At 40.4% G+C, this 12,481-nt stretch overlaps 1 protein-coding gene across 2 annotated transcripts; it reads right to left on the minus strand.

The window, feature by feature from the left end:
* Nucleotides 1–507: 507 nt before the first annotated feature.
* On the minus strand, nt 508–12,454 carry NDUFAF7 (NADH:ubiquinone oxidoreductase complex assembly factor 7; the record flags this gene model as incomplete). 2 transcript variants are annotated; one of them, XM_081188113.1, is made up of 10 exons in its annotated part: nt 508–1,379; nt 1,665–1,838; nt 2,195–2,338; nt 2,982–3,095; nt 5,727–5,785; nt 6,173–6,380; nt 7,491–7,601; nt 9,542–9,622; nt 10,865–11,028; nt 12,172–12,454. In XM_081188113.1, the coding sequence occupies 10 exons, from the start codon at nt 12,452–12,454 to the stop codon at nt 1,164–1,166; spliced, it is 1,554 nt and encodes a 517-aa protein (XP_081044239.1). In that variant the 3' UTR covers nt 508–1,163. The 2 variants fall into 2 exon arrangements, with proteins under 2 accessions (XP_081044239.1, XP_081044240.1); XM_081188114.1 differs by having other exon boundaries at nt 12,074–12,244.
* Nucleotides 12,455–12,481: the final 27 nt, after the last annotated feature.

Here is a 12,481-nt window from a genome sequence, read left to right on the forward strand (position 1 = left end):
CTCTTAGTGGGGAGAATCCACAGCAGAGATGAGAATGACTAAGTCTCAAAGGCAGTCAAAATGTCATGGATAAGTGAAATGATTGGAAGCCCCTATCATAAATGATCCAATCATGTTGTAAAATTATTGGAAGCTACTATTCAATTTTTTGAATATACAGCTGGAACTATTCTGTATTTATAGCATGGTATTGAACACTGAAAGTAGCTGTTCTAGCAAAGCACATTTTGTTGTGGCATAACTATTAATCTATTGGAAGTGTTCATAGTTGTTTCACGGTTTTGTCTTATTGTTTCTTTGTAAACTTATGCAACAACAGAATAGGATCAATATTATTTTGGATTGACTCAGTTGTTATCCTATAGATGTCTACTCAGAAATAAGTCCCCTTGAGTTCAGTGGGGTTTGCTTCCAGGTAGGTGTATATAGAATTGCAGCCTTAAGATCGGTTGTAGCATCAGAGAGCCATATTTAAACAGCAGCAAAGCAAGTCAAACATGTACAGTGTCAGGTATGCCTCTTGATTTAATTTCAGGTTTCAGGATAGCTAAATTTTGGACCAGTAGGGTAGGAATAAAAGCCCTGTTGTAGTTAAAGATGAGAAATAACTGGAATGTTTCTACACTATAACAGCTGTTACACACATTTCACAAACCATAAATAAACTGCATAGCTTGCACTCTAACTTTCCTATGAATGCCTACAAATATTATTAAATCAAAGCTTTAAGTCACTGAAGGTTGGCATTAAATCTGTTGCTCCAGATGAATTTGTACCCAGTGTTGCATTATCATTAATCTTTGTTTTTCAGTTAAGTTGCATTCATTGAAGAAATAGTTCTGTATTGATGCTAGAAGATATTCATGTAAAACTTGTAGCCTCAAAAAGACACTGTCAAGTACTTTTTATATTTTTATATGTCCCATTGTTTGTAAATATCCTCTAAGCTTGAAAATAAATTTTATTTCCCTATCATGCGTCTTTTCCCCACTACTGTATCCTCTGTACTTCCTCTAACTTTGGTAACTGTATCAAAATCCCTGTGTGCAGGCATTGTTACAGAAAGGCAACGCGATTGTTATAAGACCTATCTACATACCCCTATTTCCATGATTCACAATGGGAAGCCTGCATCGTTCTCTTAAAGCATTGACATTTGGGGTTCACTTCCATGAGAGTTCACCAAAGCCAGCAACAAATGCTGAATGTGATGTTGAGTCTTTTGACTTCTTTTGCTGATCTGAAGCTGTAAATCTGGAGTGAGGTAACATGGCAAAAAAGTGGAAACGTCCTCCCATTTTATCCAGGTCCATTAGCATTTCATAACTTCGAAGCAGCTGAGTCTGAATGGCTGCATCATTGACACTTTTCAATAGTACCTAAATGGGAAAATGAATTATTTTAATCCCCTTTAAAACTGCAGAATTGTCCAGTTGTGCTACCTGTAACTTGGCTACTTTCCATCCTAGAATTACATCAATCTTCTGGCCTTCCAAATTTGTATATTCTGAATTTTAACTTGTTCATTTGATTAATTTATATCCCACCCTTCAAAATAAATAATATAGGTTCTGTCTCCCATTACAATGAGACTTAAATCAGCTACAGATAATCTAAGTTAAGTAAGACTAGTTTTTATAAACTAGCCAGAAACTGGCCCCTACCTGTAGTCGGATATCAATGCCCATATTTTTCAAAAAATCATGTTGTTTTATGGGACCCAAGGTTGTTACTCTTTCCTGTGCTATTTTTCGCAGGTAACTGAAGTCAACATCTGCTGTGAGGTCCGCTGTTCCTGGAGATATTAAGACATTGTGAAGTTCATGTCCACGGAATCCCTGAAAAATAATAGAAATGGGGGGGCGGGTGGTGGTTCACTTAGACCCTGCAGCTTTTAACGTTGCAGACAAAAATAGAGCACAGAGGAAAAACAACCTCCAATTATAAGAAGGGAATTTTTAAAGTTAAGAATTATGATTTTTGAAGAATTGTATGCTGTCTTAAGCTACAAATGGCTCCCTTTCCAAAACCTCACCACTTATTGCTGGCTATAACATTCTTGCACTTCTACTCCACCTTTTATCGCAAAGCTACTTTAGTAACTGCCCCAGATAGTAGAGAAGAAATTTTAGCTTTGGAAAAAACAGACTGTTCACGCAAACTGTCCTGTAGGAACCTTTATAAATCAACCTACCCTGAATGTATCTGTTTTGGTTCCATTGTGGCCATAATCTACAATCAGTGCATTGCCCCCATTCTTTTCAATATTATGGGCCAGCTTCTGGATGATGATACCAGCGTCAGGACACACTTCCACATGATCTCTGGATTCTTTGTCCTAAATGAGAATTCAGGGGTTGAACAAACAGTTATGTAGCAGTATATGTACACATGCCTACAGCTATAAGTCCTGACAGCTTCCCTCAAGAGAATTTTGGGTTGTGAGTTTTATGGGAGGACATGAATCGTCCATCAAACCTGTAATTCTCAGGATTCCCTGCAGGGAAACAATAGCAGGAAATCTGCAAGACGGGGTTTGTCACATGTCTATCTGGATCATACATTTGTTATGAAATAAAACCCCTTCTTGGAATAAACTAGATGCAACATTTGTTGCATTTTAGTAATGATCTTACTGGTTATTTTGATAAATACCAGGTAAGCTGCTAAACAAGGTTCTATAAAGTTTTCCTTAGGAATCTATAGCTTAATATTCTGCTTGTCCATCTTTTTTCCTAAAACGAAATACAGGTGTATCACCCTTACTGGTCTGGTTTCACATGGCAAGTAGCCTTTCCTTACAATTTTATTGCACATAACAAATGCATACTAAGATGTTCTCAATAAAAACCACCAGATAAGTATGTTTGAAACAGTGATAATAACTGCAGTAAGTACATTTTGAAAACAGTGAGCAGCTCAAAATATGTAACACAATGGCAGTATTAGCTGGATGGAGAGGATTATATAAGCGAGCTTACATGTATGAAGGCTTTTGCAGCAGGAGTAGCAGATGGCGCAAGGACAAATCGCAGCTTGTCAGGAGTGTCTGGATCAATGTCAACCAACAACTCACGCCACCCCTTTTCTGTTTTCTGTTAATTTAAAAATAAGTTGGATACGGATTTTATTGAACACTGTCAGCTACACTGTTTACCATTTCATGTAAGTTTATTCAAGGATATGCTCTTGACAAAAAAAGCCGATTAATCATTTATTATACTATAACCTCACAGTGAAGTTCTTTAAAAGCAAACATGAACAGATTTTGCTTCACTAATTTGTACCTTTGTGGAAAAGTTCCTGCTGTATTCCTTAGTATTCTAACCAGTAGAAACAAAAAACCCAGTCAACTGTGTTGATCCATTATTACACACACCTGCACATCTGAAAGCAGCTGTGTACTGTTTAATATCCAATTTATTAGAATGAGCATGGCAGTAATCCTGTGCATAGTTTCCTATAAGCTCTTATCAAAACTCAGTGGTACTTGCCTCTGATAGGATAGATTGTAAAACACACTGGGAGTTAACAAAATATTGTGAGCCAGCTGAAATGCAAGTGTTAGCTTTTAATTAGGAATGCATTTAAGCTGGAAGCAGGAAGTTCCTGAAAAAGAGAGGAAGCAATCTCCAGCCTCAGCTTGACTGTTTCCCTCATTCTCTGACTTCTATGCTAATTTTTTAGAAACACCAGGAAAACTGAAAGTGGCCTTACCACCACATTCACCTGCCAGCAAAGAAAGTCCATCAGTAACTTTGCCTTTCTAGCAGATGTCATGTCTTCTGTTCTGAAAAAAGTCCCGGAACAGTGTTCCCCTACATTTCTCCTTCAATACACTACTGATACTGGCCAGTAATATTATTATTTATTAAATTTGTAAAAAAAAATTATACAAATTTATATGATTTGTATACCAGCCTTGTAGAATAGATAAACAAGTGTGCAACTAGTAGAATAAGAAAAACACAAATCCTGCCATTGCCTATTTAAATCAATAGATGTACCGTATTTTTCGCTCTATAACACGCAGATTTTTTCTCCTAAAAAGGAAGGGGAAATGTCTGTGCGTGTTATGGAGCGAATGTGTGGTCCCTGGAGCCGAAAAATAAAGCAAAAATCAAACCGCGCTTCAGGGAGAAGGGAGCTCCGTGAGACAGGAAGTTGCTGCTTTCCTGCATTCTGCCTCAGGGTCTTACTGCCCACCCTGCTCTGTTTCGTTGCTGTGTTTGCTCAAACGGAACAAAGAGCAGGGAAAGCCCCTCCCCTCCAGGCAAGTAGAGAGGAAAGCAGAGCGTCCGAACAAAGAGCAGGGAAAGCCCCTCCCCTCCAGGCAAGTAGAGAGGAAAGCAGAGCGTCGCTCTATCCTGTCCCTGCTCCGGAGGGAACAATGTATGTGAAGGGAAGAGAGATTACAGGTTCGGCTTAAAATTCTGATTTGACTTCCTGCTTTTTGTTTTTGGGGACACACAGCATTCAAATATGCTTTCTTCCATTTAAAAGGATGAAATCCTTAAACAGTGGCTGGCTTGGGTGGGTGGGAGGGGGAAACTTTTGCCTTCCTTTCCTCACGTTATAGCCCTCTCCTGCATTCTTAGCCTTCTGTGTTTTTCCTTCCCTCCCCACTTAAAATGTGGTTACAAAGCATGGATCCACATGGATCCTCAGGATCTTTGCATTGGGTCACCCCAAATTCACCATCAGAGCACACAGCATGTCCATGGCTACAGCCTGCCCCCCCAAAATCACACACCCATTGTTGCCTGGGGCTGCAATGGTGCAAAAACGTGGTTACAAAGCATGGATCCACATGGATCCTCAGGATCTTTGCATTGGGTCAGCCAAAATTCACCATCAGAGCACATAGCATGTCCATGGCTACAGCCTGCCCCCCCCCAAAAAAAATCACGCACCCACTGTTGCCTGGGGCTGCAATGGTGCAAAAACGTGGTTACAAAGCATGGATCCACAGGGATCCTCAGGAACTTTGCATTGGGTCAGCCAAAATTCACCATCAGAGCACATAGCATGTCCATGGCTACAGCCTGCCCCCCCCCCAAAAAAATCACGCACCCACTGTTGCCTGGGGCTGCAATGGTGCAAAAACGTGGTTACAAAGCATGGATCCACAGGGATTCTCAGGATTTTTGCATTGGGTCACCCCAAATTCACCATCAGATCACATGTCTGTGGCCACAGCATGAAGCACAAAAATGATACGTCCACTGTTTCATTCAGAATATTTTTTCCCTTGTTTTCCTCCTCTAAAAACGATGTGCGTGTTATGGTCAGGTGCGTGTTATAGAGCGAAAAATACGGTAGTTAAAAGCAGAATCTTGTATTATTACAAGACTGCTGACATGTCTGTGTACAGTGCAAGTACTTGATGACTATTCCCTACGATCTCGGTTTCCAAAATTAGAATACATGCACTGTATCTAAATATAAAACTTTTGCTATATAAAATATGCTGGGAATTCTGAAATAACCAGGATGAATTTAACTTAATGATTTGACTTATTTTGTATAATATATACACTTCATTGTACAAAATAAGTTGTTGTTAAGTTAAATTCATTTCTGTCATTCCATGACACAAATTTAAAGCATGTCAGTTCCATGACACAGACACACTTGCTCTCTGCCTCCACTGGATTGTAGTTTTGTTCTCTTTCTAAATAGCAAATACTTTTAAAGTCAAGTCACGCAATAAAGAGCTATCATACCTGAAATTTGTGTATAGGAAGAGCGTCAAAAAATTCATGTGCTAAATAAAAACTGAAGCCTAAAGGAAAAAACAAAGTGTCAATCAAATTACAACATCTGAAACTAACATTTTTCACTTAAATAGCATCCAAAGTCTTCACTTGGAACTGCTGTATGAGGTATCTGTTGCACTAGATGCAAAACTGAGATTTCAAGCACAATATGAAGAACCATTAGAAAATTGTTTTACCACCACAAAAACTGAAATCTTCAAAAACAGATTTACTATAAACATTTTGCAATCAAACTATCCAAACTCACATTAAAACATGCCAAGGAGAAGCAGATCTACAGTTATATAACTTCTGGACACCCCACCACTGCAAAGCTTTAAAAAGAGAACTAATGACAGTTCAATAAAAGCACACGCACGCACACGCACACGCACAAAAACATCAAACCTTACCTTCTGGCACATCATTCAGGTCTTGGTACCAGAAAATTGGCAGCCTGGTCTTAGTAATCCCTTGCATGTAGGTAGTGGGACTCTCTGTTAATTCTGTCTTTCCTTCTGTGAGTACTGATGCTTGAATCTCACTTAATTTTGGACTGATTTCCACCAAATGAACAGAAATATCACATTTACTAAGTACAGAACTCAGCTGATTAAAAACCTGTAAATGAAGAAGTTTAGTTAGAGACAAAGTACAGGTAGTGATTTTATAAAATTCTTCAAGGCTGTGCTTAAAAGACTTCTACAACAGTTTTATAGTTATTAGGTTGTATCCAATGTTGCCTGTATGTGAGCAGAATCAATTTCCACTCATGCAATGCGGCTTTGCATTCTTCTTTCCCCTCCCACACTCAAAATCCACTCCGGAGAACTGGGGGAGACACCTGACAAGATTTGGAAGGGGGCACGGGAGGGACTGCTGAGAAGAGGAGAGTCCTGTTACGCAAGCAAAACTCTACTTGTGCAACATTGGATTCCTCCCTTTATTTTTCGAAATGATAGTGGTTTTTCTCAAGCACTTAGGGTTAAGTGGCACGTCAGCTACCTTGGCATCACAATGAAATTCCTGATGTTAAACCAGAAAGGCAGGGATATAAATTTGTTTTGCTGGCCAATAAGGCAGAAACTGGTAGGTACTAGGAACCAAAGAACGGATGAAAATCAATGAGATACAGGCAGAATTTCTAAAAACCATAACTCTGTTGTGCCTCACAAAGGCTTGTTTAGAGGCCTGATAAACCAAACTTTATGAAGTCATGAAAGAACATTGGGATCAAGTATTCTTTGCTTCATTCTTCTTCCTGTCATGCACTGGCTTTAGAGTAACAATTCTGATTTGTATTCAGCCATAGTTTGCCATTACATTAGAACTGGGGAACTCTGGTTTAATGTTGGTTAACAAACTAGGAAAACAACTAGGTCAAGTTTGGATGTAACAAAAATATTTGGCTTCATACAGACTAGTATGATGGTGATGATAGTTATGCACTCATATTAATGATGATACATAACAGGAGGAGGACTGGGGTAAGGGAAGAGTTTTGAGGCCTTGAACAAGTGTCACGGCCTCAAAACCAAAATTTATTTATGAGTCACCAGCTATTCTGCACTAGACAGAAAGGTTTGAAACAAACAAGGGTTTCCTAAAGCTTGCTATCTAGTGCAGAATAGCAGGTGAAACAAAGAATTTTAAGAATTTCAGCCTGAAATGTACAAAAAAGGCAGGTTTCAAACCCACCAGACTATGGAGGAAAAGGTTGTATTTACTTACCCGCAAAATATCGTTAGTAAGACTACCTCTTCCTGGGCCCAATTCCACCAGTTGAATTTTTTTTGGCTTGCCAGCAGCCATCCATTCACTAACAAACCAAACACCTATTAACTAGAGAAAATAAATAGATGTAATTATTTTTCATTCTATAGAACACTTTAGTTGAAAACTGAGTGGCACATAAGCATTTCATCTCAGGGAAAAATGGAAATTTAAGTTTACAATCACAGTACTTACTATGCAATTTTGCAGTTTTGAACACAGTAAAATTGCTTAAACACCGTTGAAATACATATGTTTACTGTATGCTGGATGGCAGTTGATGTTTTCCTGAATCTTCGTGTTCAGTGCTTAGAAGATCTCTTCCTGGGAGCACAGCCTGGGAGTCATTTTGGACTCGCAGCTGTCCATGGAGGCACAGTCAATTCTGTGTCCAGGGCAGCTGTTTACCAGCTCCATCTGGTACGCAGGCTGAGACCCTATCTGCCCGCAGACTCTTGCCAGAGTGGTGCATGCTCTAGTTATCTCCCAATTGGACTACTGCAATGCACTCTATGTGGGGCTACCTTTGAAGGTGACCCGGAAACTACAACTAATCCAGAATGTGGCAGCTAGACTGGGAGCAGCTGCCGAGACCAAATAACACCGGTCTTGAAAGACCTACATTGGCTCCCAGAACATTTCCGAGCACAATTCAAAGTGTTGGTGCTGACCTTTAAAGCCCTAAACGGCCTCGGTCCAGTATACCTGAAGGAGCGTCTCCACCCCCATTGTTCTGCCCGGACACTGAGGTCCAGCACAGAGGGCCTTCTGGCAGTTCCCTCACTGCAAGAAGTGAATATAGGGAACCAGGCAGAGGGCCTTCTCGGTAGTGGCGCCCGCCCTGTGGAACACCCTCCCATCAGATGTCAAAGAAAAAAACAACTACCAGACTTTTCGGAGAAGGCAGCCCTGTTTAGGGAAGCTTTTACTATCTGAAAGACTATTGTATTTTAACATTTTGTTGGAAGCCGCCCAGAGTGGCTGAGAAAACTCAGCCAGATGGGCAGGGTATAAATAAATTATTATTATTATTATTATTATTATTATTATTATTATTATTATTATTATTTTCAGAATCAGACAAATCAAGACTGGGCAGGTGGCTTGGATTCTTGTATATCAAAAGAATTAACTAACAGTGCAGTCTATATGTGTTAACTCAGAAGCAACTCCTTCAATGGGGCTTACTACTATGTATAGAATTGCTGCCTAAATTCCTAATGAAAGATACTTACTTGGGAGTATCTCTTTCTTAACTTAGTAGGATTTATTACATCACTAACAATGACATCAGATTCCTTAAGCAGAAATTGTCTCCCTTGTTATTTACCATGAATAGGTATATACTGGAAAGAACCCAGCTTAACTTTAATATCTTGGGAAAACTTTCAAATGTATTCATTTATTATTTGTCTGTTGCTTTTCTGCATAGCTGTGTCCACAGTGGCTCACAACACAAGAATAGCAATACAATAGCAGGAATATGCATCAATACATCATTATAACAGTAAATTGCCAATTCATTAAAAAATCTAATATAGCCTTCCAAACATGTAACAGTTCATTTCAAGAACAGCAAAATCTTAAATTCATTGCAAGTTAGACAATATCAGTCAGAAAAACTAACATAATCTTAATTGTTAAAATGCATAAGCCAGAGAGTAAGGTGTGATAACACTTTCCACTGTTCTCAGATATTAGTAAATCATATAACCAGCAGCAAGTTTCTCAAAGTATGAAGTGCAGGAAATAGTTGTCATCATTTTTGCAACAGCTTCATTTAAAATGATACACACAGAAGTAGTAGGCTTAATACTGAGAAAATGCACTTTTTTGTAAATTGAACAAACATTTGGAAATCGCTTTCTGATACTTCAGAGACAGAATGGTGACATTGCTCGGTATGGAAGAAGACTAGTATGCAAACCTTGACAGAATAATGGCTTAAATAGCAGCACCATAAAACATTACCATATCTCATCAGATAAAATGTACTTTAAAAAATGTACCTCCCCAAAGATCTGACTTATTTCAGGTGAAGTAACAAAATCTCCTTTTTCACCTAGCATGTCACGATGCATATAGTATCCCTATAGAAGAAAAAAGAACCAATCAGTTCCCAACTCTTGATTATGTTCACTTGCTAGTTAGCTACAACACTGAAATTGTTTAATGAAAGAAACTAACAGCCCTCTTAAAATATAAAACCTCATCCTTAAACATCCTTAAACTCAGCTAGGAAACTATATGGGAGGAGGGTTAAGGAGGTAGAAGAGACAGAGAGCCTTGATGCAGGCTAGCTGAAGGACAGGGGCTTGAGAAGCCATGGCCTGAGGCAAGGATGGGTGGGAGAGGCATACAGCTGGTAAGAGAAAGAGCCAAGGATGAAAGAAAGCAAGAGTGAGGAAAAAACTCACTGAGGGCCAGAGACTAGGAGAGGCCACTGATGTAGGCAGAAGGGAATGAATGAGCCACAGAACAATCCTTATCCCCAGATTTGCTGGCTAGAGGGTGTTAGGATGGAGTGGGTGTGCCTCTTCTCTAGTAGATGAAGTGCATGCTTGATGCAGAGGCCCCCATTAGGATCGCTCCATAGGCACTGATCTATTGCAGGCCTCAAAATGTGGCATTCTAAGGGCAGGGCAGAGGCACTGCCATCTGATATCAAAGCCATCCTGATTCTCCAGTAAGCTCCATCTCACTATCTTAAGGGGCAATTTTTGGACAACAGCCATACTTGGATAAAATGTGATGGGTGTTTCCTACCATGACAATTTGTATAAAAGTTGTGTTTATATGTCTAAAAAGTTAGGCATAAACAAATGAGATCATTTGAATGTGAATGTAACACAAATCTGCCCACCCACAAAGAAACTATACTAGTTATTGTAGTAACGATGTACAACCAAAAGCTTAGTACGCAGTGTAGGTCCCATCTTCTCTCCAGCCTTACAACCACCTTGTCTCCTAGGCCTGCAGTTCCTCACCCTTCAAAACCTCCTTGCAGTGCAGTCTAAGTGGGGTGTGTGGAAGATGCAAAGTGGTGGACTAACCACCACTTCCAAAACCCTGCTGGGCTGCCAAAGTGGGAAGTGTGTGGGGTCAACTTACTGTTCTGCCCCCTGAATGTATTATTATTATTATTATTAAATCCCCTCCCATTGGTTTGAATTGGGGTCAGGGTCAGGGCTGGCATTCCTTCTCCTCTACCTCCCCTTACTCTTTGTACAGCATCATTGGTACAAGTTTCATCTGAATAATAGACAAATATAAACTGGAGCTTCAAATCCCAAAGTGAAATTTGAATGATGCACATTTGGTACTGTTCATACCTTCACAGGATTAGTCAAAACTTCCCGCATATATTCAGCAACTGTAATGGGACCAGTTGACTTTATTTTCATCATTAGATGCTTCAGCATTGGTGTCACTGGACTGTTTTCCTCTGCTTTACTTTCTGAACTAAAGCACTGGCATGTCAATGTAGTGGGACGACCTATGTAAAAACATAAGATTAGCCATCTACAAGTGATCCACTGAATAAATAGTCTCTCTAGAAGTGGCTAATATGAGCTATGTTTGAGGAAGCGTACAAAGCAACTAAACGATGGTTAGAGGAAACTTTTTTTTAAAAAATGGTGTAGGTGTGGGGCCATCAGCTTGTTAAAGATCCCTGGAAAACATGGGGAACTGAACATTGCTTTTATAAGAAAGTAGTATTTAAATTCTAAATGCATTACTTGATCCAAAAAACTATCAGTCAAGATGCAGAAAGTCCCAGCTGCAATTGCTGGCATCAGCAGGTAGGCTAGGGAAAGACCCCTCCCTGAAACCCTGGAGAGCCGCTTGTCAGTGTAGACCAGGCATGTCCAAAGTCCGTTTTGGGGGCCTAATCCTCAACAACTTCAATCCTAAAAAAAGGTCAACAACTTTGGTCCTTCACTTCATCAAATCTGGCCCTCTTTGAAAAAAGTTGGACAGTACACTGCCTGACTCAGACAAGGGGTGACTCGAGTCACTTAATGCAAAGACATGTAAATAAATGGCATGGGGCAACCGTATTAGGTAAGATCCAACCAAAACAAAGTACTTTTAAGCTCCACTGAAATCAGATTGCTCATATTTACCGATTCCTGCCTGTTCTTTTCCATCCTTGCTATTACCACTAATTGACTTTTTCTGGTAGTGGGCAGAGCCACCCCTTTGAGCTTACTCCCTTTCCCCTTTCTTGTAGAAAGGGGGGAAGGTGATATAGAAGAAGTTGCTCCGAGCAAATATTTGGGGGGGTGATGTGCATTTCTCTGATCATTACCACTGCTTTCTACTTGCAATTGGGAGCTGAGGTGTTAAACTGGGCGGCTGGATAGTTTCTGCTCCAACATGACCCCCAGGGTCTCTTCAAACTCTACAATTCTGTGATTCCAGGGCTCAAAACAGGGAGCTGCCTGGTTTTTTGGGGAGCATCTTTGTGGAGGGAGGCGGGTCTGTGGGGACTGGAAACGGCTGCGAACACTCTTAGGTTGCAAGCTCCGCGCACTTACTCGGGAGTAAGTCCCACTGAAGTCAACAGGACTTGCTTCAGAGTAAAGGCAAGTGAGGTTTTGCTGTTAAGGTATGCTCCACGCATCGTTCTCGTTACCATGGAGACGGAGGAAACGGTCGCTTCGCGCGACAAGGAGCATCCCCCGGAGTAAGGCTCTCCCCGGCTGCACGAGCGCCATGCTCGCGCCGTCCCTTCCTTCACCTCCCTGACCCTCTTGTCCTGGCAGCCAAATAAAATAATTATTTTGCGAAGCGCCAAAGGAGTTCACCTTAGGGCCCGTGCCTGTGCTAAGATGCTTATTGTTACAATATAGGTAGACAAGCAGTGCGCCCCTCTCTCTGCCCCTTTCTCGTTTGTTTCCTAAATCTGTGCCGTTCATAGTACCTTATATGTATCTAGCAGGACC

The sequence above is a fragment of the Podarcis bocagei genome, assembly GCF_964188305.1.
Source record: "Podarcis bocagei genome assembly, chromosome: 3".
NCBI classification, from domain to species: Eukaryota; Metazoa; Chordata; class Lepidosauria; order Squamata; family Lacertidae; genus Podarcis; species Podarcis bocagei.